Below are 27,157 nucleotides of genomic sequence, written 5' to 3' on the forward strand. Positions count from 1 at the left end.
TCATCTCAAACAAGATTGCTTCAAAGACCGTGAGAGAAACTAAGAACATTTCCTTGATAGCCATTACAATTTACAAAGAGCCCAAATTCTGGGTTTCCTTTGGCTGAGATCCATACTGAATAATTCTCATTCTGAAAAAATGATCATCAGCAGGTCTGTAAGAATGGCGTGTTGAACAGCAGTTTGAAAGCCCATTACATAGCTTCATTTGATGAGTGAAAGGCCTAAAATTGCAATCAGTTTTAGGTAGAAATAACTGCAGCTCACTTCAGACAGGAAATAATTTTTTATAGTTTCACCTCAGTCCAAGTGGGTCTGACTCTTGAAATAACAGGTCAATGAACAGCTTTCTGGTTTTGCTTTCTTAAAATCTATATTTGCCACCTTACTAATAAGAAGTGCTAGATTGTATCTCATATTGATCTTACAATATGCTGAAAAAAACCTTCTTATTTTTGTTTCAACATAATTTTTTTTTTAGTGATGGAAAAATTGTAGGAGAAGGAAATCATTTGCCCTCTAGACCTTACAATGAGGCTGGCAGCTAGGGGGCTTTAATCAGTCTGCCAGAAAATTTAGAGATCATGCCTTAGCATATGATGCTTATACTATTTCTATAATTTGTCAATATAGGGAAAAGCTAAATTTTAAAAATTGAGTCTATCACTATCCAGTTTGTCTTACAAATATTTCTTTCCTTTCCAGGATAGCAATTAGTTAATTCAATATTTTTTCTGTGCATCTGCCTCAACATCATCACAATTGCTACTCTCCTTACAATCATATCTTCTTAAAAGTTACATCCCACACACATGCATAAATCATATACCTTATTCTTCACAAATCTGCATTCTTGAATTATTTTACTTTAATGAAGAATGAGATTTGAGAAACTTTAAATTGCAAAATATGTGAAACTACACTCTTAGATTCAGCTGCAGAATACATGAGTTCATCTATGAGGGGTGGGTATACTGAGTGGGTATGAAGGCCCCAAGTTTATTTTTAAGGATCTGAGAAATTATTGCCATAAGAAAGAGAAGATGGTATAGTGCAGATGCACAATTTACACGAGTTCATCCACAAGTTAGTTCAAAAACTCCTTTCACAGGAATAGCCATCTTCTTTACAAAATGTTCATTAAAATTTCTCTAATAATACAAAGCAAAAAACTGTCCTAATTGGCAGGAAATAAATTTTTTTCAGATATATCACTTGTTAATAAGCTGTTCACAGAGAGGCTTAGAAGAGCTTATATGGGGCTGGCTGGACTACTATTATGATTCTGATCATGTTTTATATGTCTTGTGTCTCTTAAAACAAAAGTTAGGATACATTCCTTAGATTAAAAGTTCTGAACTTTTTTCTCCTGAGAAGACTAAGCATGACCTTCAACAGTGTCAACAGAAAAAAAAAAAAAAAAGTTTCTCTTATTCTCTGAATAACTGAGGTATTTTAAAATTTGAAAATAGAGTTTTGAGAGAGCTTACTTAAAAAGTTCTTGCAGAAACAAAGCTTAGTGAGCAGCCTTACTAATTGTTACTACCTTACCAATGTGTTCCATCATTTCATACATTTATGTAAGTAAAGAACAGATAGGACTAATTGGCTGACTTTCTGAATACTATTAATACTGTGGTTTGGGACAGTAATGTTTGGAGTTCATATGCAGAAGCTCCTACTTGGTGACTCAGGCAAGAACTGGAGGTTTGGTATAGTGGAGAGGTACTACAGTTCAGAATATACTGTTTTGCCCATTTTACAGACAGGGACTGAAGGTATGTTTGCACATGCACTGTCTTCCCAGTTTATATTTGTATTTCATGGTGTCCTTGAGATCGGCTTCCCAGATGACCCAAAGGTGTGGTATGTGTGCCCTCTGCAGAGGACAGCACACAAGCACACCAAGCCACGGCTCTATTCTGCATTTTGGAGTACAGACTGTCTGTATGGCCATGACTGGAGCATATCCCACCACAGGAGAACCTTCTGAAGGGAATAGTTTGATTGCAGTGCCCTCTGTGCCCCTTAGCTTAGATAAAATATGTGTCTACCCTCCTGTTTTGACAGCAGAATTGTTTGGTCAGTAAAACTACATTAAAAAGCCTTACCAGGCTGCTCAGACCTGCTGTCTGAGCTCAGAGCTTCAGCAGCCACTTGCCGTGACTATTGCCAGGTGGTGTGGGTGAAGATGACTTTGCACTTCATCCATTGATGCTTACTCTAACACTGTCGCAGTTACCCTCTACTTGACCCTCACCAAACATCAGCATGTGTCCAGCCAGCTGCACCCCTGTTTTGGCTCTGGGTGAGATGGAGTTAATTCTCCCCATAGCAGCCCTCGCAGTGCTGTGCTCTGTACTGGTAGCTAGAAAGGTGTTGGTAACACACCAGTGTTCTGCCTACTGCTGAGCAGTGCTCCCACAGCGTCAAGGCTGTCTCATCAACATTTCCCCCCCCTCACCAGCAGGCTGGGGGTGGGCACGATCTTGGGAGGGGACAAAGCCAGGACAGCTGACCCAAACTGACCAAAGGGATATCCCATACCATGACGCCTGCTCAGCAATAAAAGCTAACTGAAGGGAGGAGGAAGTGGGGGGCATTCGTTATTTACATTTGTCTTCCGGAGCAACCGTGATGTGTACTGAAGCCCTGCTTCCCAGGAAGTGGCCAGACATCGCCTGCTGATGGGAAGTAGAGAATAAAATCTTTTGGTTTCCTTTGCTTCTGCGCACCACCTTTGCTTTCGCTTTATTAAACTGTTCTTATCTCGACCCACGAGCCTTTCATTATATTTTCTCTCCCCTGTCCAGCTGAGGAGGGGAATGATAGAGCGGCTTTGCTGGGCACCTGGCCCCCAGCCAGGGTCAACCCACCACAACCCCTCTCAAGCAGGTCTTAATACTACCCGCAGCCTACCAGGAATAAAAACTCAAGCCACAGTTACAAATGCAAAGGAGATTCAGACAGCAATTAACTTACCTTAGATAAAATATGCTACCTGGATCTTGACACACCTTCCCAGCCCCTCCCAACCCCAGTCTAGCTTGATTAAAGTCTCAGTCACTCTGAAGCCTTCTCCTTGTAAAGGACTGCAAAGTTAAGCTAAAGCTTTGGGTTTGAGCCTGATTATGGTCTTGAGTTAGAAGGGGATTCTTTTGGTTTGGTTTGGGTTTGAGTTTGTTTTTTTTTCCCCCCGAAGAAGCCCCTTTGAGATAGTTAACCATCTATTTTGGCTGCAGCTAAGGCATGACTTCCATGGTAAATTAGAGAGAGTGCACTGTGCTTTACGTGCTGCCATAGCATGCTGTCAGTGAAGTTACAGAGAGACCAAATCTGGAAAGATGTCAGAATCCCATTCCCAATGAAAACTGAAGAAAACACTAGAATGCAAAGACAAAATCTTGATCTGGTTATAATGAAGGGGAATTCAGTCTTTTACATCAGGAACAAGAACTGAGCCATGGGGTTGAATCCTTCTTTGGAGTAGTTCAACTACTCCAAAACAACTAGTAGTGCAGCTCTGATCTTCAGGTGTTGGTTCTTTTGGATCTAGGAGGAAGTTGTCTGCTAAGTTCTTCTGTGTGTTGCTGCTCAGGACAGCCCCAGCAGGTGCCCTCCTCTTTGTGAAAAATCTCCCCTCTTCACCACAGAAGGTTCTGTCATACTATTCTCTCCATGCAGGACCAAACCTTGCTTTTACCATAGCAGATACAATTGAAGTGATGACAAGGAAGGAGCCACAGCTAGTTAATAAAAAAGAAACCAAGTCAGCAGCTTAATTTGTATTCAACCACTTGCTTTTGGTGGTGTGTGTTCATTTTAGGTGATAGGCCTCTTTTTGGGGTGTAAAAGGGCAGCATCTTTTTCTGCTTTGAATTAACTTTAATGCTACCCTGTGGTTCTTCAGTAGCAGCTGAACAATAGGAAATGTGGATATCTTGGCCCACTAACAAGCCTCAGGTCTTCGATGTATTCCCTACTGTCATGCTGCATTGACAGGGAATTTTCCTGGGTAAGAGCTACCAGCAAATGTGCTCCTGACTCCTGCAATGTCAGCCTTCAAACTGATCCTTAGAATACGTGAGTGAGTGTTTGTGTTTGCAACATATTTTAAATTTTTTATTCAAATATGAATCAAGTATTCACACAAGGATAAAAAAGAGTAAGCTCTGAGGAAGGTTATATTAATATTGTATGTAAAAAACAGAAGTACACAAAATATTAACAGGGAAGATATCTGTACAACCAGGGTAGGGTATACATATATGTGGTAAAAGACACCAGTATCTGTGTGTGTAAAAATGTTTATGCTCTGAAGCATAAAGTAGTATTGAAAAACTATAAATGTTTCTTATCTTTTTATTAAGGTAAAGGACAGCATTTTTTGTATGTAAACTTATCTGCCCAGAAGGAAGGAAACAGAGCGAGGATAATTACCACCAAACTATTCCCAGCTAGCCTTGGGGTCTGTAGGGTTCGCTTCTGGTTCTGGATGTTTGCTTCTAGGCAAGCAGGAGTCTTAAAGGTAAGAGAAAATGTACTTCTATTATATCATGACATAGCAATATTTGCTTTAGTAATATTTGCATTTCAGTGTCTAGAATGAGCAAAATCTCAGAGCTTTTATTAACAGTACTTCATTACAACTTCACTGCAGTTACACCTATATACAATTTTTTTGCTGATGATCAAGTGACAATTCTGTTTTAGTTTTTAGTTTTAATTCCACTTGAACTCTTTTTGCTACCTATGTAAGAATTAACATTGCATGTTTGACTACCATACTACATACCAAACATCACTGCAGTTCTCTGCACAATTCACTCTTTAACATAAAATAGAGGTACTTTCCAATGTTAAGGACAAAAACAGGATGTGGTTTAAAATAAAAACTTTAAACATATTAATGTAACCACGTATGAAGGGTGTTTGATTAAAATAACTGGAAATAAAGCATCTAACCATATTAATAATTATAGCTCAAGCTTCCATGAAAATGTCTTCTTGCTGTTCCTCAAGCATCCTTAATGGGCGCACTTTTAGTTGTTAAGTACCTAGTAAAAGTCAAAGCAGTGACATGAACCCTTGGCAAACAATTGGTTTCCTGTGGCTCACTAAATAAATATGTTACATAGTGCCTTCTTTAGAGGTCTGGGCAATACTCCTATCTGTGGCAGTTTGCTAAATTTTGAAAATACACGTTATGTCAGTTTTACTATGTGTGACAGAATATAAAAATTTGCATATACTATCAAACTCCTGAAATAAATTAGTCTGTCTTAAAAGTGAGCAAGAATACTTTTGTGGTCTTGGACCTGGAATTAAGTCAGGAATTTTGGACCACTGTTTAAGTATTTATTCTCTTTGGTCTGGTTCTCCACTGTAAAGGACAATTAGCACAGTTCCACGGGATTATAGTGCAGTTCAGGCTGGAAGGGCCTCAGGAGGTCTCTAGTTCAACTTCCTGCTCCAAGCACAGTCAACTACAAGATCACACTAGGTGGCTCAGGAATTTACCCGGTCTTGAAAACTTCTATAAATAGAGACTACTCGAACTCTCTGGCCAACCTCTGCCACTGCTCGACTGTCCAGCATGAAAAGGCTTCTCCTTATATCCAGCCAAAGATTAATGTTACCTTTTACTCTACCTTTTGTCTACCTTTAAGTAATTTTTTTCAGGATGAGGTTTGCATCTCAATTTTATCTCTAGCACCTAGTTCAGGGATACTCTGAGTATTGCTATAAACTTAATTAATAGTAACAAAGAAAAAAAGCTGTATTATGTGAAGTTAGTATAAGCAGCAGATACTTTTGTTCTTCAAACAGATTTTAAATGTTTCAGATTACATTATTTTAACATTTCTTTCTATCTAGTGAATAAAAATGCTCAAAATGTATTCTTCCCAAAGATACTTCAGTTATTTAAGATGAATTTTTAAGAAGTGTTTATTTTGTAATCTTGTAATTTTATTATCTGATTACAGCTTTTAAAATACTCTGCCATGTCTTCAAGTCCATTCTTTCCAGTTTGCATTATTCATCCTTCCATGTACACAGTTTGCACATTAAGATTAAGAAAACAAAACAGTAGGTAAAGGTCAAGAGCAATTCCAGACTAAACTGAAATAAAAAGCAAACAGCAATTGCTTTTTGGATCTGTTGGTAACTGAAATAGTGTGAGATTATCTATGAATACCTACTTGTTTAAATTCAACTATCCTGGATGTTACAGCATGCAAGAGTACAGACAAGATTTTTTGAAGGAGCTTCTGAAGTTTTTCAAGCATCACAGAACACTTTAACATTAGTGAATAAGTAGATGTGTGTGGCCTATGTGTGAGATAGTAGGCAAGCCAAACAGCGTCTGCTTCTTAATTTATTATTTTGCATTTCAAACAGACTAGTTTAATTAAGTCTCATTACCTTCAATTTCATAAATAGATCCATAAAGGATTGTCTTACTCCCACATACAAATAAGGTTCCCTGTTTATGGCTTTGCAACATGTACTCTTTATGTAGAAACATATAACAATATTCATAACAGACTGAAGTACTCAGCAAGGAATTATCATCCTATCACAGCCCCAATCTACCCTTATGGACATTTTGGGTTTTTTCTATCAAACTAATAATGTATTTCAGCATCAACTGTTGCTGATATTAAATCAAGAATATAAATGAACTGTAACCATTTAAGTGGAAAAAAAGTCTAAATGAACAAAAAAGAAAAACAAAACCAGCAGCCCAAAACTCCAAAAGCAACAGCTCAGTGAAGATTTTGTTCAGGTTGCACTGGAGGTGAAAAAAGTCAAACTGTAATAGGAAGTCTGAATAATGTGTTACAATACAGTAACATCAGTACAAAAGCTGATGTTATAGCTGTTATCTGAAATACAGCTATCCGGTCAAGCCTGAATTAAAAAATAAAACGAGTACAGATATAGAACATACCGAGATATGTGATTAAAACAACATACAGGGAATCTGTAAAAAAGAAAGATAAAAATGAAGGATGTATTGGTATAGGAAGTAGATGTGGTAGAACTACCCAAAATCATGTGAAGTTATGGGAATAATCCTGTTTTAACCCAGAAAAGGAACTAGTCACTGAGAACAGAGAAAAAGGAATTAAAAGTGCTTCTCTTCTGTATTCACAATGCACATTTCAGTTGCACAATTCTATTGTCATAAACTCTGTAATTTGTTCATAGGGAAACCAAAAGCTTAGATTATTATTATTATCTTTAAAAAGGACACAATGTTTACAGCAATTCTTGCATTAACATAGAACAGATGCTATTTAAAAGAGATCTGAACACTTAGGCTTCAGGACATCAGTCATCTATTATCCAACAGGAGAAAAAAGTTGCTTCATAATGATTAAGTACAAAACCACTAGATTTCCCTTGGTATATATGGTAACAGCCTTTGAGAGGTGACTTTTTCAGCACTAAATATATGACTGTTCTAATATACCAATTAATATGCTCCGAACAAGAATAGCTCTTAATATAAACAATTTTTACTGCATTACACTGCATATGTAAGTTAAAAACATACATTTCTCTTCACATTTTTATGACTTTTAGTTGCATTTAATGAAGCAGGAGAAAAGTTTCAGCAAGAAAGGGATGTGATTTTCACATCTGTTTCGTTCCAATGGGGATCCTATTGGTCAACTGTCAGACAGAAAACATTCAGCTTTCATTAAGCTTCAGCATTCTGTGTCTGTCCATTTACTTCAGGAGTCTGTCATACAATTGAGAATTAAAACCAAAATTAATTCCCTATGTGATAGTATAACTCTAATAAATCAATTTTTTCTGCCTTGGTATTTGTTGATAAAAACAGAACTGAGGTATAGCAAATTTTGGTATAGGGCAGGTCAATTCTACTAAAAATGACTAAATTTTTTATTATTGCAAACTTGTGTTTAAAGAAATAAAGAGAGAAGAGGTAGATAACTGTTGCGAATGAGTGGTTTGGACCGCTTAAAGAATCACAATCAAAGCTATTAGCAAAAGTGATTTTACAGGAGTCTATAAAAGCATGACTTCACAAAGTTCAATGGCAAGGTTCACTCTATTACTTAATCCATGGATGAAGCATAAAAAGGAAAATCAAGTTAGAATCAAACTAGAATGATTTATACAGAGACCAAAAATGCAAAAGAGTAAGGGAGAAACATACAAAGGAAAATTGAGTTAGAATTTCTTTTTCATGATTTGCACAGAGATCGGAGATGCAGAAAGGTAGGAGAGACCCTCCCATAGAGTCACGAAGTTCAGAGATGACCCCCTTGCTTTCTAAACTCCTGATGGATCTTGGGTGCAGCTGGATCCACTCCTAGTCCTAGACTTGGTCAACGCTTTATGTCTGGAAAGATTATATGTGTGTATCAGCAGTCTGAGGTGCATTCACAGTTTAAAATGAATCACAAGATTTAGCAGTACTTAATCTTTGACAAAGTTAACATTTTACAAAGTGATTAAGTAGAATTTACTACAATCACAACAGTGACTTAATTATAGATTCAAAAAAGCAATATTTATACTATACTTGCTATCAGATACCTGGGTCAATTCACAGACACATGCACACAGACACTACAATAGATAAACATATAAACAGGTATACCTGTTAAAAATTCCTCTTGAGTTCAGTGAAATATTCATGTCAAATATCTCAGCATTTCTGGATGGCTGAAGGGTATCAGTCCAGGTGCCATCATCAGCTTTCAGCGACGGTCCTCCAATTTTCACAAACGGGAGAGTTTGCGAGCTCTGAGAGGTGTCCCACTCAGAGGGAGATGCTGGTCACAGCCCGCTGCGGGCCAGGAGACCTCAGAGGGCCTCACTTGGGACCACTGTTTATAGGTTCACAACATGATTGACTTTCGTCAGCGTAATACCATTCTGGCCATAATTCCTGTCAGGCAACCACAAAGGTGAGACATGATCCAAGCAGCAGGAGTCTCACGTACAGTTCCGGGCGACAAGCATTTCAGGTGCAGTTAGGGGATGCCTAATTGTCCTGAGTCACTGGACCATTGCCAGGATAAGAAAGTACCAGGCTGTCCCAACTCACTGTGCAAGGACACAATGTTGGCTGGTCCTGGCATTGTGATGTGGCCCAGGGGGGCTGCACCACCACAATCCACCCCATGACTAAAGTCAATCTATCTTTATCTCACAGAGTGGCGGTGTGGTGGCCTCTTGCCTCTGTGCCTATAAACAGATTGATGCCGTATTCCAGTTGTAATTTGAGGAAAATTTTTGGTTGGTCTACTTAATTATTAATGTTTTGCTAGATGTGGTTAAGCAGCGTTGTAGATGCAGGGAGGGTTTTGTAACAAGAACTAGTAGAATTACTGTGGGATGTACTATTCCATTTAAAGTCCCTGTTGTGGTCAGTGACCATCCAAATAAGGTATCCTACTGCACCACCACAATAACTTCTTAAAGCGCTTCTCTATTGTGACAGTGAATTGTGATACAATTTTGCTAATCTGATTTGTGGGCTTCAGAGAAACAATTTCGGTCTGCCTCTGGTGTAGCTTCAGTCCAAGGAAGATGTGCAATGATGACTGCCAAGGAATGTGAAGAGTTCAAAGGCATGATCTAAAGGATGTAGAGCAGAAAACATAGTAACATTATTCACTGGAGTCAATGGGAAGTTTCCCCAGCTCACACAAGTCTCCAGTGCCTAGTGAAGTGAAAACAGGTTGTCTTTCACAAGATTTTCCTGCTTCCTTGATTCCTGGTGATTAAAGACTATGTTGGGAACGGTGGGAGAATACACCTCTTGCTATGCACCCATTAGATCTGCATTGGCTTCTTGGTTATTAGTCAGTTCAGATGGAACATAGTAGCTTCCAGCATGCCAACTGCTAGAGTCAGGCAAGATCAGGAAGATAACATGCTATCTTGAAAAGTCAGCATGAGGGTACAGGATAGCCACATGACTTGTAACTGCTGATGACTAAGTAGAAAATAACAGTTTATATTTTGTGACCTTCGAAAGTGCATGCACCTTCCCCATCCCCAAAATGAAATAGAAGCTGAAAAAAGAATTCTGAAGTTTCTAACACACAGGACATGCTGTGGAGAATTAGAACTGAGTCATGATTTTAAGGCAGGGAAATGGGATTTGCTAAAGAATGCTGTTCACATATGGACTACAAATGAACCAGCTGGCAAAGGCACCTTGGAGAAAGACCAAAAAGCAAGTATAAAAGCTCCACTCACGCATTTGTCTCATGCAGATTATCATGCTAAATTCTTCTTAAAACCGCCGTGAAGTATGTATTGGTTATCTTCACTCCTGAGCTTTTCACTCTGCAGTGAATGAAGTGATAGCTCTATTTCTGTTGATTCCTATTGTTTGTGATTCCAGCTGTGTGTGCAATCTAGAAATGGTGTCAGCACAGAATGAGGAATAGACAGATATAGTGACTAGTTAGTACAATGCATGCTTGTTACTTTTAAATTAAAATGATGGGATTTAGCCCACAACTAGATCAGTATTAGCTGGAACACAATCTCCCCAGACTGATAGATACAGAGTTGTTTAATGGGACTTCGCTACAGGGGTTTTTTTTCGTTATATGCCATATAGTGGGGTTCATCTTGCTAGCTTTTTCCTCTTTCACATGTTAAATTGTTTCCACTACCAAGCTAGCTTGTACACAATTCATAGGATGCTGTGTAGGGAGGTGTAGTCTCTGGAGGCACTAAGAATGACACAGCTGTAGCTCTCCAGGGCTCTAGGGAGCTCATATCCATGAGAATATGCTCTATCTTTCATGTGCTGTATATGTTTACTCAGGCCAGCAAAAATCTTGTATATGTTAAACTTACTTCCTGCTCTAGAAGGTGCTTCAAACTTTCAGTGACACGGGTAACCTCAGTGAAGAATACAGTATTACATGTTATAATTGTTTCTTGACTTTCTCTGGGCACAATCTCTGAGAGAATAAGATCTGTATCCCCAACTAAAGGAACAGACTACCTGGGCTTCCCATTTTTCTGAACTCCATTGTAATCTCTTTTGATTTAGCATGTATTTTAAAATATGTGTTATGCTTTTAGAAATTTCAGCTAAAAATTTTTGAAGATACATAGGAACACAGACCTTTCCCTGGCATAGTTATGGACTGATAAAGACTTAGAGAAGTGAAGTAGAAGTATTCAGGAGTACTTTGGTAGGAAGTGGGATTGAACAATTTCCCCAGGAGTGTACATGAGAAATGGAGCAGAGCTGGGAGCTCACCTGAGATTTCCTATAGACCAGTGTAGAGACTTACACTAAATGCTATCAGTTTCCGCAGGTTACCTATGTGCTTATTATGAGAAACCATACAACAGGTTTAAACTCAAGTCAAACCTAACTGAGGACACAGCCACACAAATTAACACAACATATTAACGAATCCATAGTAATTACATATCTGCATGCCCTTACTCTATGGTAAATATGAGTTAAATCTTAAAGAAAAGAAAGACAAGGCATATAAAATTACCTTACGTCTATGAGAACAGAAGCTGATGTCATCAAAATGTTGCACTTTAGACCCAGTTAGACTTGCTGCCACCCCAGACCCATCAGACAGTATACATACAGCAGGTTTCATGATGGATTTATTGTTTGTACTGAGCTTGAGCTGCAGGGTTGATCTGTATGTACACAGAATGACTCCATGCTCCACCTGAGACCAGGCTTAGTACGGACACGATGCAATTTCTCTGTATGTAGACAGAACTGCTGATGCAGGCAGAGTGCTTTGAAATTTTTACTGTGAAAAACTTCTTCTACCAACCTGCCAAAAACGAATGGAAAAAAACATCCAAACTTAAACAATGGGCCAGTCTTTAACTGTCCTGTTAAAAGAGACTCTGGTATTGTCTTCAAATGTTTTTGATTCTTCCTCCTTCCCCAACAGTTATTTGTGCAGCTGTGAGACTTTACAATGAGATATATAGAAAGCAATATTATCTCAATATTAACCTTCAAAAAGTGGAAAATACCACTGCATGATACAGTAATAGCTAAAACCACACTAACACTATTATGTGCTGTAAAACTGTAGATCAGCGAGATTGTTGTATTTCATGATTGGTAAAATAGTGAATGGTTCCACTGACACATAGAGGTGTTGTAACATAGTCCTAACCTCGCATGTAGAGTTAGTCTAATTAAGGGTTTCAACTTATTAAGGCCTTAGAGCCTGATAATGTGGTTACACACAGTTTTTCATTTTTTTTAATGGGCTGAAGCAGCTATTTCTTCTCAACACCTGTCCTTTTAGCCCTGCAAGATGCATACTTTTAAGAAGACATTGCTGTTACTCAGTCCTGTAAACAAACATCAGGCTTGACAAAATTAGGTCCTGATTTGGATTATTGTATGTCAGTCTTCTTGATCTTCCTCTCCTCCAAAAATTAAATAACTTGCAAGAGTGCTCAGGCATCAGAGATATTTTAATCAATACACCAACTTCCATAAAGTATGTGGTTCAAAGTGCCATTTTTAGCTCATTTGTCCCACTAGGTTGGCTGTGAGAGTCAAAGGTATGCAGGTATTTACATCATTAGTATGGGTTTGAGTTTATAACTTTCTTGAGTCTCAGGTTTTGTGTTCCATCATTAAACTGGGGCACTCAAGTGGGAACATGAACCCATGGGGTCACTGGAAAATTAGTCTAAAGGCTTAAGAGATGGATGTTGTTGAAAGTGATGAGGAGAGGATAATGATTAAAATATTCAGTCTCTTTAAAGAAATAGTTATCATCTGGAATGTCTAGAATATGCCAGAATATGATAGAATATGCTTACTTTCATTCCTGCAGTTCTTTTTCATTATTTCTGACCTGTTCTAGATTGTATAGGTATTCTGGATCTGAGTGGGAGAGCAACTACCTGGGTAAACCACTGAATTTCCTGTGCTTGGCATTAATTCATCAGTTGTTGGTTAATTGTGATTTCATTCATTGTTATTCTTATTTCTTTCACTATTTGATGATTTTATTTATTTTTATTTATGGTTTTGCTAAATATGCTTGGGCAAATTTACCATGACTGCTTGAAACACCATATTATGAATTGCTTGTACCAGACAACAGACTTAAATCCCTAGATGCTAAGCCTTTTATTTATATTTCTGAAAGCTTCACCCAGTCTGTTAACTATAAGGAGAGCACCTTTTAGAGATGAAAGCATAGCTCAAGATCCTTCTCAGTCTTTTCATCAATGGTTAGATGAATTTGGGGTTAGGTCTGTACTCATTAGCTTCTGTTTGTCAGGCCAAGACTGTCTGTAGTTTTTCCAGTTAGTGATTGTATTAGCAGTTCTTTTTATTTTATTTTGCTTTCATAGTAGCTTTTTATTTGCAGCTGAACTAGAATTAACAAAAGTATTCAGAAACATTTGGTCACCACCAATAAGCTGTGGGTTGGAAGCATATCTAAGAGGGCCAGTACTACCCAGGCAGGTAGCTGCACTACTGGGCTTGGGCTATGTTACTCTGGCTAGCTGCTCTCCTCTCTTGCTTAATGCTGATTCAGTTGCATCTCTTGGGCTTCATTGTCAACAGGTATACACAGTTGGAGATCATGGAATGGATATTCTTTTCTGGTCATCTAGTAGAAATGAAGAAAACAAATGGATGTATGCCAATGTAGTCCTCTCCAGCAACAGCCCTTTCAGAGTCGCCTTCGAAGCTGAAGTGGGGTGGAGTGAACCCACAGAATTTGCTCTTGATGATATTTCTTTCACCCCAGAATGCATTGCTGGAGGTACGCTGTTACACATATATGTGCAATACATGTTTTCTTTTCAGAAGGCAGAGGAAAATTGTGGCATTTCGTATTTGAATGTATATCACAGTTACAAATTCTGCAATTTTCTCTTTTTAAATTATTGCAATACTGCTATGCTTTTTCTTCATTCCAAAAAATGTGGAAAATAAATGGGCACAGTAGAATCATGCAAAGAAGTATGTGGTTTTCAAGGGAAAAAAAAACATGTTAAGGAAAGAAGGATCAAATTTATCATATATGAGCCTTATGGCAAATTTTTGACTAGCACATTTTTCCATAAAGGAAAAGAGCCATTATACCTATCAGAGGGACTCCTATCTGTTGGCTGAGTGCAGCATCTGAATAAAGATATTTGCCCATGGATTGTGGAAGACAGTTTTTTGTTATATTTAGCAGTTGAACATACAAGTAATTATAGTAACTCAGAATATTACTGTCATTGAAGGCCTGTTAGTATGTCTATGAACCATACCTGAGAGAGATCTACCATCACTGAACTGTATTGGTTTTCTCCTGCATGAAAATAGTCAGAGAAGGCCTTGTTTAGGATGGAAGAGTTTTATGAGTATCAAAGTTGTTCATAATTATTTAAAAAAGAAAATGGTTAGTTCTTTTGTCTTTGCTTTCTTCATAAAATATCTCAGCAGTACAGCAAATTCACCTCACTGCCAGGCACTTTCAGAATTTACAATCTCACTTCTGCTACACAAATCACTTGAAATGTGTAAAAAAAAAAAAAAAGAGTTAAATTCTAACACATTATAATGCCATGTTTATTCTGTGAGAAAGGCAGTGGTTTACTCTGCAAACAAAATATAGCATACGATACAGTATCAGAAGAAAAAATATGTGCAAATACAGATTCTGATGGGAATATTGGCCATTCCTTATTTTGAAGTGTCAAGAGGGGAAGAAAACCAAAGTAACAGAAAACTTTTTGTGTAGATCTTCATTCATAAGGAACAACTAGGAACGATTATGGTTAAATGCCAATATGAATGTTATAAAAAAGTTCTTGAATAACATTTCTTTCTATTTATACATCTCTTATGGTTCAGATAGGATAGCCTGTGCATGAGTTAGTTGTCATACTGTCCAAGAAACTTTTTTTTTTTAGTTGTGATGACTAAGCAGCTCCTTGGAGAATTAACCACATGTTGATTAAGGCTTAAAGTGAAAAAATATGTTCATGCAAGGTGGCATTTGCTCAATCTCAAGCTGAACAAAAGTTTTGTGTATTTTCTCTGAATAATACCACCAGTAGGCTCAGGCAGATACTATTTTTTAATGTTCTTCAATGAGCTGCAGACTACATACATAAACGTGCTTGTTCTACCCTTATTATGTTAATCACCTTTGTTAACCATACCTTAAGAATTACTTAGGCTGTTTCATGCATAATGTACCATAATAGAAAAGGAAATTTTCAAATTATATATTTTAAGTACCTGTAATTAACTGGAAGACCTAGGTCTATATTCCAATAATGTATATAAATCAATTTTCTAATTGTAATGGAACATATACTTTGGTAATTTGTTATGAACAAGCATTAATTCAGAGAAAGGAAAAAATCTTCCATGGAAAATGTATGTTAAGGTATCCTGAAATAATCATAACTATAAAAATAAGGTAATTTTTATGGAGCAACATTTTCTAGCACCTTATTTTTCTCCAGAAATTTTCCATTTTTAGAATACTTCAAAGTATCTAACATGTATCACACTCTGTCTGTCTTACAAATATGATATATCATAAGGAAAACCTTAAGAAATTTATTAGAGTTATATTGGTTACTTATGGTTTGTTGGATAAGTCAAAAGCTCATACCTTATCTACGTGCAACCACATAAAAATAAATCAGACAGTCTTGGTCATCTAGGCTCTTTGCCCAGCTGCAGAAGAGGCAGACATCTTCAGGAGTTAACTTACTTCTTTCTATGGTAAGCTGGCAATCAGCCTGGAATTAGTTCTTAGAAGCTGCAATACTTACAAGATGGAAATAGTAGTTTATCTTGCTCTATTCTGTATTATATCATTATTATCTCATCTGAAAAACAGACTTTTCCTTGGACAGTTGACATGTTTAACTTAAATGCAGGATACTTGCCTTTGTATTCACTTGCATGCTCCAGACAATTTCTATGTATTTTTTATGGTGATTTCTAGAGGTATAAGAAGGATCTGTACCTGAATTCTTTATGAAATATTGTTCTTTATAAGTCTATTCTTTATGCTGTTGCAAGAGTGGCATAAATTATATTACCCTAAAAGCAGCCTAGGCAAATCTTCTGGTATGGCCAATAATGGATACCCAAGGAAATGTATTAGAATGAAAGCAGAACATAATAAATTCTGCCCTCCCCCAGTCTTTCGCAAACTGTATTAATTTGGTTCAGAGACTTTCTGAAGCTCTGAAGGTCATTCTTTCTGATGGCTTTCAGCTGATTTTTCTTCTATGAATTAGCCAGTTCTTTCAGAATATACACAAGCTTTCAGTTATTATTGGAAAATAGTTTATAATTTAGTTGTTATTGGAAAAACATCAATTGGCAAACCTTGGTTGCAGGAGGTCTTTTTCATGTGTTTTAATTCCTGTCACGTTGCATCCCTCTCCCATGCTCTGCTGTAGACCATCTTCTACTCATTTAAATCCAATACTTGGAATTAGAGTATAGAGTGTTCTATCCTTAGCGCTATTTTTCTTTATACCTCCATTCATAACCTTTAGCTTGCATTAAATGTGCTGTCCTAGATCCATCCTTCTCAATCCTGATGCTTCCACAGTTCCAAATTCTACTAATCCACCTCTGTTCCTCAGTTAATTGGGCATCCAGTTCAGGCATCTTATTTTTGCATTCTTCACATTTTTTTTTGCCTCCATCAACCACTCCACAGTTGTATGTGCACCCTGATAATTCTGCCAGTTTCTTCTATCATACATCTCCCTCCCTGCATTTTACAGTCAGTCTTACTGTTGTTCCAAGGGAGTATTTCTCAAAAAGGAAAAAAAAATTAAAAAATTGTCTAATGGAAGGCAGTCTGCTAATGAGTTTGTGACTTGATACATAATCTCCTTTCCAGACAAAAAAAATTATATCTAGATGCTGTTACTTAAGACTACTGACTTTCTGGGGTTTTTTGTGGTTTTATACTATGCTGGGGAGAGTCCTATCCTAATAATCTTTGCTGGCCGGGTAGGCCAAATCTGTGCTTATGAAGAGGCAAGAGAACTACACAAAATCTGTATAATAAAACAAACCACAGCACTTTAGGAGGAAGAACCTATCTCTGACTTTTTAATATGGTTCCTGACAAAGAGCAGCTACTATGGAGGAGGTGCTATTTTTTACTAATAATTGTTTCTGAGTAACCTCTTAAAAATTCAGATGGTAAAATTTGAAGATACTACCTTCAAATAGTATAAAATCACTGCCCTGTAGATATTTGAGCAAGAACATTTTCCTTTAACAGAAATGGTGGGAAAGTTTACCTACTCCACTGTCACTCCTGCTTTGATTTTTGTTCATCATGTTTATTCAAAGACCTAGCACAAAGAAAAGTGTATTACCTGCAGTACAGGTTTTATGTAATGTTCTGCCTTTCTGAAGATAGCTTTGCTGCTGCAGATGTTTTCCCTCTCTCTGTATTATTATTTTTCAGCTTGTCTTTAATTACTTTGGGTTTCCTGAGGCAACATGTTCTAAATAGAAGAAATCACAGTTTAGCTGGTTAGGAGCTCTAAGCAATAAAACATTACCAGCAGCTCTAATTCAGCTGTGGGTTTTATTTTTTTATAAGGAGTAGGCCTCATTAGCCATGGGAGTTTCTACAGATCCAAGAATATTTCTGAACATTTAAACAAAGTGTGGTCAAGCTAGTCCCTAGCCTACTGCAGAAGTAACTTCTAGCTGATCCCAATGCATAGAGAGCTGTAGTGCCAGCTGTCAGTGGCACAGAATCTAGCTTAGTTCAGAATTAGCTGCTAAATGAGATGTACTCTTACCACTTTTCAAGGTCTATTATTTTCTGCTGATAAAGGTGCGTGAAGATTTTATATTACAGGAATTAGTGCATCTTAGGGACCAAAGAATTTAGTTGTTGCTCAGTTCTAAACATCTTCTTTAAACTTCTAAGTACTACCTTGAATTTTTAAAAAATTACTTTATTTTTATTTAATATCTTAATTTTTAAAAATAAAAGTTAAAAAACATATCCATTTCTAGTTTCAAATGGACTAAGAGTATCAAAATATTGAATCAGATTGTGTATTCACTAATACCTTTCTCATAGTATTTTCCAGTTCAGCTGAAATAAGAGGCATCACAGTAATTCTTAAAATTTCTGCTTCTACTTAATTTAATTCCTAGCATTAATCCAAAGACACCTAACATCCAAAATTTATTCTGTTTATGTAAATCAGAATACTATGTTTCATCACTCACTCATTACTGGAGAAATAAATTCAATGGACAAAGTCTGTGTAATTTAAATAGTGAGGTATTAGATACATAGTGCTTTTATGTATTGGGAGAGTATTCTCAAGAAACAAATAAATAGTAAATATATTTTGTGACCTCTTCCAGAGATCACCCAAGCAAAATATTTGTGTTTGTGGAGATCTTCTGCTGGAAGAAGGTAAATCTCAGTACAAAGTCAGCACTGACTGCTGCTCCAGCCCTTTCATGCAATGAAGTTACCACCTGCTAGCCCCTCTCTAGCAACAGCTCTTTGTGAACTCATACTTCTAAATAGTACTGCTTTAAGTAATTGCTTTATGTTTTAGTTTATTCAAAACCAACAGTGTTGACACTTTAAGATGAATATTTGGGCTGCAACTTGGGTATAAACAGGAGTGCAAACATCATGTAGCGCTCTATGCTCTAGTGTTTGAGAAACCAGTATATGCTTTTCCACCATCAGTCATGCCTTCTGTATTTATCACCAGTTCAGTATTAACATTGCTTAGTGAAATAATTAACAATTCAAAGAAAATAAATCCAAATGTCCTTCTGTGTCTTCTCTTCTACTCTACCTTTCTGTACCATTCTGTATTTTTTTCATTTCTTTTTTTAATCTGTTTGCTTTCATAGTTTACTTCCCACAGCTGCTCAGTGCTATCTGAAGTATTTTCCTTCTTTTCTTCTGTTTTGTGAACTACCTTTTATCATCCTTCATAATTTTATTTTAAAGCATTTTCTACTTCTGTGCTTCGATTTTTCATCCATTCCTTTCTTTACAAAACATTTAAAAAAAAAAAAAAAAGTCTTTTTAGCCTATCAACACATGAGAAAAGACTGCCACTGTTACAAATTTCCCCCCGGACCCCATTGCAGCTTCACTTTCACCTGGAAGATTTGTCTGCAGTAGAAAATATCATTATGCAAGGATACATTGGAGATAAAAGGGCAACTCAAATAGGCACAGACAGGACATGTTGTCTCTAACACTGTGTCATCTGATCATGGTGGAATTGTGCAAAACCCAATGCTGTTTCCCAGACTGCTGTGGGTTGGTTTTTTCCTAATGTTGTCATAGTTCTTGACTTCACTGCACAGGTTACCAACAAAAGGATCAGATTTGCCATTTAGGTACTGAAGTACAGTAAAACTTTCAGTGGTTGTTGATGGCTTCCACTTAGGTGAAAATTTTGCTTTGACATGCCATAACTCATCCAAGACTTCCCATTGCTCTGTAGCAAAACACAAACTAGACCTGCTGTAAAGTTTTTAAATAATCCGTACATTAAGCAAGCTTACACTTGTCATGAAGAAAAAAATAAAAGAAGCAAATCAGAATCTGTGAATTACAAGACTGGATTTGGCTCTACATTCAAGCTCAAGCCACCTAGTACTTTAAAGTTTTTTTTAAAAGTGCACACGAAGACTTCCCACTACCCTAATACCTAATATCCTCCAGAAATTGAATCTTTGATTTCTTTGAGCCATCGTAAGTCAGTCATGAGAGACAGCCAGATCCATCCCTATAGATCATCTTTCCTAACTTTCTAGAAAAGCTGATATTACAAAGAAGTTCTGGGACAAAGGAAACCATATTTCAATCACAAAATTTAGAATAGATATACTCTGAACTTCAGGTCAGCCATAGTAAATAAGGAAAAGGTGCAACTAGCAATATAACCCGTCTCCAACAGTTATGGATGCCTGGGAAAGAGTATAGGAAAGGGGGAACTACATGTACTGTTTCCTCCCAATACATTCCCCATTGCCAGCCACTTGTAATTCAGAGTCTTCCTGAGCCATACGTAGTCCCAGAATAGTGATCCTCGAGGTTTTTTTTCCCTTGAAGTTGTCAGTTCCCCTTTTAACAGCAGGGAATTTTTTTACATTCAGGAATTAAATTATATGCTGATCCTTGTATGAATCTAGGCTTACATTCATGAACACAAAAACTGTTCAGTGCTTTCTCATTTAGGTCTTGAAATGAATAAAACTTTTATTTAAATCTTGCTGATTCGCTCTTCTGTTTGGTGGGTAGGATTTCTCCGAGACTCCTCCATGTTGCAGTTTCAGATCTCACAGCAGATGTATGCCTGACAGGCCCAATGCTGAAGTTCCTTCAGAGCAAAACAATTTCCATTGACCTCCAAATAACATCAGAATTAGGCCTTGTCTAATATCAGTATGCAATATCATACCAAAAAGGTATGATAGGTGCAGGTTCAGGCACCAAGCTGAGAAGGAGGGTGCCCCAAAGGGCCAGAACTATAGACCATTCTCTGTTCAAGGTGGAAGGAAATAAACTTTAACACTGACATCTTCTGATACAAACTCTCTCAGATGAGTATTTATAATTAAAACATTGCAGAATGAAGATAATTTTTAAGACTTTTTCATTGAAGTATCTTAGTATAAGAATAGTGACTATAAAGACTATTTCCATATAGCATAGATAGCATAAAGAAAGAAAGAGTAAAAAAAAAATCTGTGTGGATGATGAGCTAATGGTCACTGCTCAAGGTTTTCAAAATCAACCATTAGTCTGAGCTACTATAATTTTAGGTATTATGTGGTATCTTGAAGGTATCTAATTTTCAGAAAACAGTGAGTAGCCATTCTTCAGAAGTCAATTCTCTTGTGATTTTGGCTCAGAAACCACAGAGCAACGGTACTTATGCCTGGAAATGCTAATTTCATAAAATCTTGGCTAGTTATTATTTATTTGTTTCCCATAACATACATTGAGGACTTTTTCTCCATATTTTATCTCTGCTTCATGGAAAACACTCTTTGAATCCTGATTATCTATAAACCTTCCCTGCTCTTTCTGCCTCAGACTTCCATTTGCTTCACAAGAGGATCTGTGTGTTTATATGCAATGATAACTACCTCCATAATTACTTCTTATTGTATAATGTTATCTACCTGCCAACTAAAAAGAGAGTGAAATAAAATAGCCTCTATAATTTGGGGATTGGAAATGTCCAAAACATTTCTGTTTTCTGAGTCACAAAAATAAAGAAACCTGAATTGAAACAGAAAACAAAATATGAAATGACCAAAATGTTTTTCCTATACAGACCCTAAACCAGCAGACCGGCAAAAGCATTATGGGCAAACTAGACAGAAAACCAGACAGCCTAGAAACCATCCATTTGCAGATAATTTTATATGCTTTCTGGCACTTTTAATAGATCCCATTTCACTCAATTTATAAGAAAAACATAAATAACACCTGTATCTAATTAAGAGACAACAACCCCAAAAGTACAGTGGGTGTTTGTGTGTTGCTTGTGCAAAAAAATAGCCTGGTGGTGCAGAGAGAGCCTTGCTGGAAGGGTGTGTGCGCGTGTGTCCATGTGTGCACGTGTGTGAAGCAATAGTGAGGAAATCCTGCAGTGGAACAGAACTCATCTGACAAAGGCTTAGACAAAGTCAATGATCCATCTCTGAAACTCCCAGAGCCTGAATGCAGCAGATAGTGGAAGGGTTAACTGCCTGAGCTGCTGATACTACAGTGTTAGATCACGGGGAAAAACTCTGTAGAGGAGACTTAACTTCTGATTTCTTTAAGTTGCAGAGCCAGGGGAATCACTGTTAGCTTGTCTGCTCATGCTTGCAGTGAAGCAGAAATCTCTCTCAGGTTGAGAACTCAGGGAGTTTCTTTCCTCAAGGGCAAGTGATGATTCAGGGGGGGCTGCTGGGGGAGCCTGTCTGTAAAAACAAAGGAGGGGAAGAGGAAAGCAAGATTAGTAGTGAGAGACGACTGGGGATACCGGGGATGTTTGTGAATAGTTTCTTTACTTAATTAGTTTCTCCCTGAAACCCATCAGAATATGGTTTAGATCCTCGTTGCTTGGCGGTAATAGGGCATTTCTGCATTTTTGAAGAGTAAAAATTATGATCTGGGGCATAGTACCTTAGAGAGCTTCTACAGCCTGTTTCAGTATCTTCCAGTGCACAGACATAGCTAGCAATAAAGCCACAATTTTCTGTGGATTTCACAGGAAGGAAAACTGGGAATAATTTCAGGATAAGATAGTTACACTATATAAACTAGCATAATTAGTGGCAGGTCCTGAATGCAATTATGTCACATATGTTTAAATAAATAAATATAATATCTTCGTCCAAATCTTTCAGTTTCTCTCTGCCTTCTTATACTTGTACAGAATACTGAAATCTTCTGATTCAAGCTAGATGCCTTTTGGGAAATTAAAAATCTTTGGATTTATTAATAGTTTATTAAAATAGTTTCATCAATATTGAACCTCCAAAACCCATCTGTTTACACCAAAAACACCCAAGCAAGCCTCAAATCACAGAGATGATATTTTGCCTTGCTAAATTTCTTCATAAAAATAAACATATTGCCTTGGAGGGATGGAGAGAAATCATTTTTGGAATGAAATAGTTTCATGATACTGTCTTAGAGAGAAGAAAATTCTGATTCTTCGTTATATAAAACCTACCTGCCTCCTCAATAAGAGTAAATAACAAGCTCAGGTTTATCTCAGAAATTATGTGGATCTTACCATAGTTGTCTTCAGGCCTCTTCTCAGCTGATGCTGAATTTGTACCTGTAGAAGCTACTTTTCTTTAGAAGTTGAGAAATAAAAGATTTAGCATGGTGCTGTGTTCCCACCCCACCTCTGAAAATGTGCTGATTCCAAGGAACTGCCCTTTTCTCCACTCTAAACCTGTCCTGTAGTCCAGCCTACCTCGTTTTGTTGGAAACTAAGGCTTCACAGCTTCTCCAGTTCTTCATTGCTCCTAACAAATAAATAAACAAATAAATAAATCCATCACAATAGCAGGCATAGCTAGCAATTCCTGGACTGTTCTTAGCAGAATTATGGCAAATATTGCCACATTGCTTTCACAGGTAATCAGTGCGTTCCAGCCAGAAGCAGTAGTTCTCTGAGTGAAAACTATAAATCATAGCTTGATTTTACTGGCAATAAACCTGTCTGTTTTCCGTTATGTTTGTATGTTAGCAAACTGTGATCATTTCAAATAAATTCTGCACAGACATATAAAACTCTGAAGTCATTGGGCCATGCTCTGTTTTTGTTAACTCTGGCTTTGTAAGAGGGTCTCTGGGATCCTTTTCAGCACCCTGCCCCATCCTTCTGTGTTTTCACAAGGGGAAAAGACTTAAAGCTTCAATTGGCCAGACTTGATTTCCCCCTTTTTTGACTTTTTACAAGCTTTGAAATTAACATTTTATTTTCTAGCAGAAGCTTTACTGACACTGATAAAGACTCACGGACAGATTGTAAAAGTATTTGAACAACTTTAGTCTGGCTAATTTATTTTAACAAGGTTATTTCCTTGCAGCCACCTCGAATGGGCTGATTTCATGCCCTGATCCAATGTTTAGTGAAGTGAAAGCGAGGACTGCCACTTATTTCAATTCAATTAATGCATTGGATTGGGCCTGTAATTAATTTATACTCTTGCCTAATGAAAACTGTTGGAGGGGGTTATTTTTGGCCTCTTTTAGCTACAGTTAATAGGTCCACTGTTTTTATTAGATTTAGTAAGCAAATTACTTATGCAAATATATCAGACAGGTTGTTAGTTTTCAAGGGTCTGGTGCAAGGCCCATTAAAATCAATGAGTTGTCCCATTTACCTAAATGGGCTTTAGAGCAAGCTCTGATACAACTGAGTTAATGCTGCCTAATAGTATGTGGTAACTTTATTTCATGCTTCCTGGTGACTCTAATGCTGATGTCTGCTAGTCTTCCTTAGAATTCACTGTTACAGGTGATATATAAATATAAATGGAGACCCACACTGCACCAGAGACCTTGGTATCTGAACAAGAAAGGCAGAAAAGAGGAGGATAGCATGGAGGTGGTGTTTCATTCAAATTAAGCATGTTTGTGTGTTTCTCACTGTGTTAATGACTGTGTAATACAAACATTTATTTTATATTAGCTTTTGGGTAATAGCAGTTCTGTGGCTTCCTGTGACTGAATCCCTGTGATTCACAGGCAGAATGTTTACTGTGCTGACCTGTGAAGTTTGGCATACAGTCAGGAAACAGGATCAGTACACATACAGTGACAAACACAGTAGTACAACAAAGCATATGTGTACAGAAAATGTTCATTAAACAACAGTAAGCCTTTAACAAATCCATATCCCACAAATAGGTAATTATGTCCTTGACGATGAGCACTTATTGACTTAACACTTTTCATACTGTAAAGGCTCCTTACTCCCAAGTCATCAGCTCAGGAGCTCTATTTACTGTAACAGATATTTTGATGGTTAGCCAGTTGAAACAAAAATGTATCTAAAAGCACCCATTTTATCTGACAACAATGAAATACAGATATATTCAGCTGTAGTTATTGCAGTTCATGAAGCAGTACATACCAAATTTGGTTTGCTTTACACATTGATCTGATTTTTGCTTTTTTGTATCTACCTCAACTACCTAACTCTCTTCAGAGTGTGAGGATGCTTGTAGGGTAGCACTTCTTGGTCCTTAGGTCATAACTTACCCAGCACAGCTGCGTGAGTAGGTTTCACAAAGGATTAGGACCAAATTAAAATGTCATTTTTTTAGGACCTAATTAAAATCCCTTTTTTTATGATGTACAAGTAGATGTTATATATGCATTTTTAAATCTTTTCTTTAATTTTGGTTGTTTGCCATACGCAAGGTAAAAATAAGTGTAAAATAAAACACTGAGTGCAAAGTAAAATAGATAAGGACATGTCCTCAGCTTGCTACTTAAAAAGTCATGATTCCTTTAGCTATAATGGAACATCAACAATTTGCTGCTGTTTTTCATGCAGATCTAAATCCAGACTCGGTGTTCTGCAGAGCAGAGGTTATTTTCTCTGAAATTGTTTTTGATTAGTTTGCTTTTCATCTGTGTGCAAATACTGAATGTATTTCTGAGGATCTCCAGTCCTGCTTTTCAGTGGTCATGCAGCCTAGATACAGAAAGCAAAACTTTTATCCTGTGATCCTTAGAACACATCATTTTCAGTAGAATTATCTCCAAATCCTTAAACAGCTTCAAATACATACTGCTTTTTTAAAAAATAACCTGTACAGTATCTCCTCCACTCCTGAATGTGGTCTGAAAATGAGAGCCCCACAGCACTCAGGAGATGAGTACTAGGTTGAGAACATCTTTTCCACATTTGGCAAAAGATGAGGGAAACATTTTTTTTGGCATGCCAGTATTAGGTGATTGTTGAATTTAACAATTTTAAGTGACTGAAATGGCCCATGGGCCACAAACAGATACTCCAATTTGCATTGAAAAAACACACTTCAGATTCTGCTGTTTACGTAACCTTCATATATATCTACAGAGTGGATATTCATGTATATGCTTAAGTTTAAAGTTATTTTCTAAGGCTGAGTCAGGTGAGTATACCACTGTGGAACTCAGCACAATAGAGGGTATTTATGATGAGTCTCTCATTAGAGTCAGCTCATTTTTCACTGCAAACAACATTGCAGTGTTAACATTTTAGTTCAGTTCTTAGCAGTGGCAAGAAAACAGAACGAATATTGCCACTCTTTAGAATGAAACATGTCAGCAGCAGATACTGCAATGATAAGCTTAGTATAAATGATTACATAGATAGTAGCTTTGAATGCAAGTAACTAGTTTTGCGTTAATATGTTGCTTGAGATTTCTTTTCAGATGGAATTAGTTAATGATTTTCTAGATTTGCATATTCCTAATTAGTCAGTTTTAAATGTTAGCTATATACAAATTAACGTTTTATAAATTTTCAAAATTTTTGCCAGGCACATTTAATTTGTAATTAAGAAAAGCATTTATAACCTACTTTATGTAAAGAAAATAGATTGAACTTGGGAGTACAGTTTTGGCAGATGACAGCAATCACATTTTATCAAATGTCATCCAGAGCACAATTTTCCTATCGCATCTGAAACCAAACAGTTGTGACCTAATTAATACATAATGTGAGTTAATAAGCAAGGTGATATTCTTAAAGTCTTTAAGGTAAATCTCATTTTGTTTATTGTTCTGATCTAAAATGATTTTGCTGATTTCAGGGTATCGCTTTGGATTTTTATTAATGTACTGAAAACATAAACCAGACCTCAAGACTCCTGGTTAACCTTATCTCTGATTTAATCTTTAGCATAAATTGGAGACATCTTCACTGCTCTCAGTGAATATTGCACACTCTAAAATACTTGGTTCACAAGTCAGGAAGAACTTCTTTCTAGGCATTATTTTCTAACAACAATAGAGAATCATGATAGAAAATAATAACAGTAAAAAAAATTAATCCCTCATTCAATAAAGCATTCAACTAACTACTGAATTTAGTATGGGATCATTTACGCACATAAGCAATTTATATGATTTGGACCGCAAGGCTAAACTGATCAGTGCTACAAGAGCCCGAAGATAGTATAACACTCAAGAACAGATTCACAACAAGCAACACATTCAAGCGTTATTGAGTTTAAGAGGGGATTTCAATTTTCAGAACAAAGTTGGGTAGAAACCTGTTAGCAGAGCACAAACAGAACAGATATAGGGAATTCAGCTGGGTAAAAAATGCTCACAAATGTCCTATAAATGCAATCTTTCCTCCAGCATAAACAAGTGACCGTAGGAAAGTCAAATGTATTGGAACTGTGTGGGGTTAATTTCCACTGTATCAGAACAAACACAGAAAAACTGAAACTGGATTATGCAACTACAAAAATGCAGGCCTAAGTGGAATTGACTGCAGCTTAAGTCATTTTCACTGCCTAAATGCCCCCTAGGCACTGTGAGGGAAAGGGTCAGAAGTACAGAAGGGAAAAAAATGCTATCTAATATAATCATAACATTTTTTTTTCCAGAACAAGTGCAAA

At 37.0% G+C, this 27,157-nt stretch overlaps 1 protein-coding gene across 1 annotated transcript in view; it reads left to right on the plus strand.

Moving 5' to 3' along the window:
- The window catches only part of MALRD1 (MAM and LDL receptor class A domain containing 1), a 295,191-nt gene that overhangs the window by 205,823 nt on the left and 62,211 nt on the right, over positions 1-27,157 (plus strand). Inside the window, exons 31-32 of the mRNA XM_010562756.1 lie at positions 4,371-4,528; positions 13,595-13,796. Coding sequence (XP_010561058.1) covers positions 4,371-4,528; positions 13,595-13,796 — 360 coding nt within the window. The remainder of the gene's footprint in view (positions 1-4,370; positions 4,529-13,594; positions 13,797-27,157) is intronic.

This window comes from Haliaeetus leucocephalus, unplaced genomic scaffold (genome assembly GCF_000737465.1).
Source record: "Haliaeetus leucocephalus isolate CR32 unplaced genomic scaffold, Haliaeetus_leucocephalus-4.0 Scaffold0, whole genome shotgun sequence".
Classification (NCBI taxonomy): domain Eukaryota; kingdom Metazoa; phylum Chordata; class Aves; order Accipitriformes; family Accipitridae; genus Haliaeetus; species Haliaeetus leucocephalus.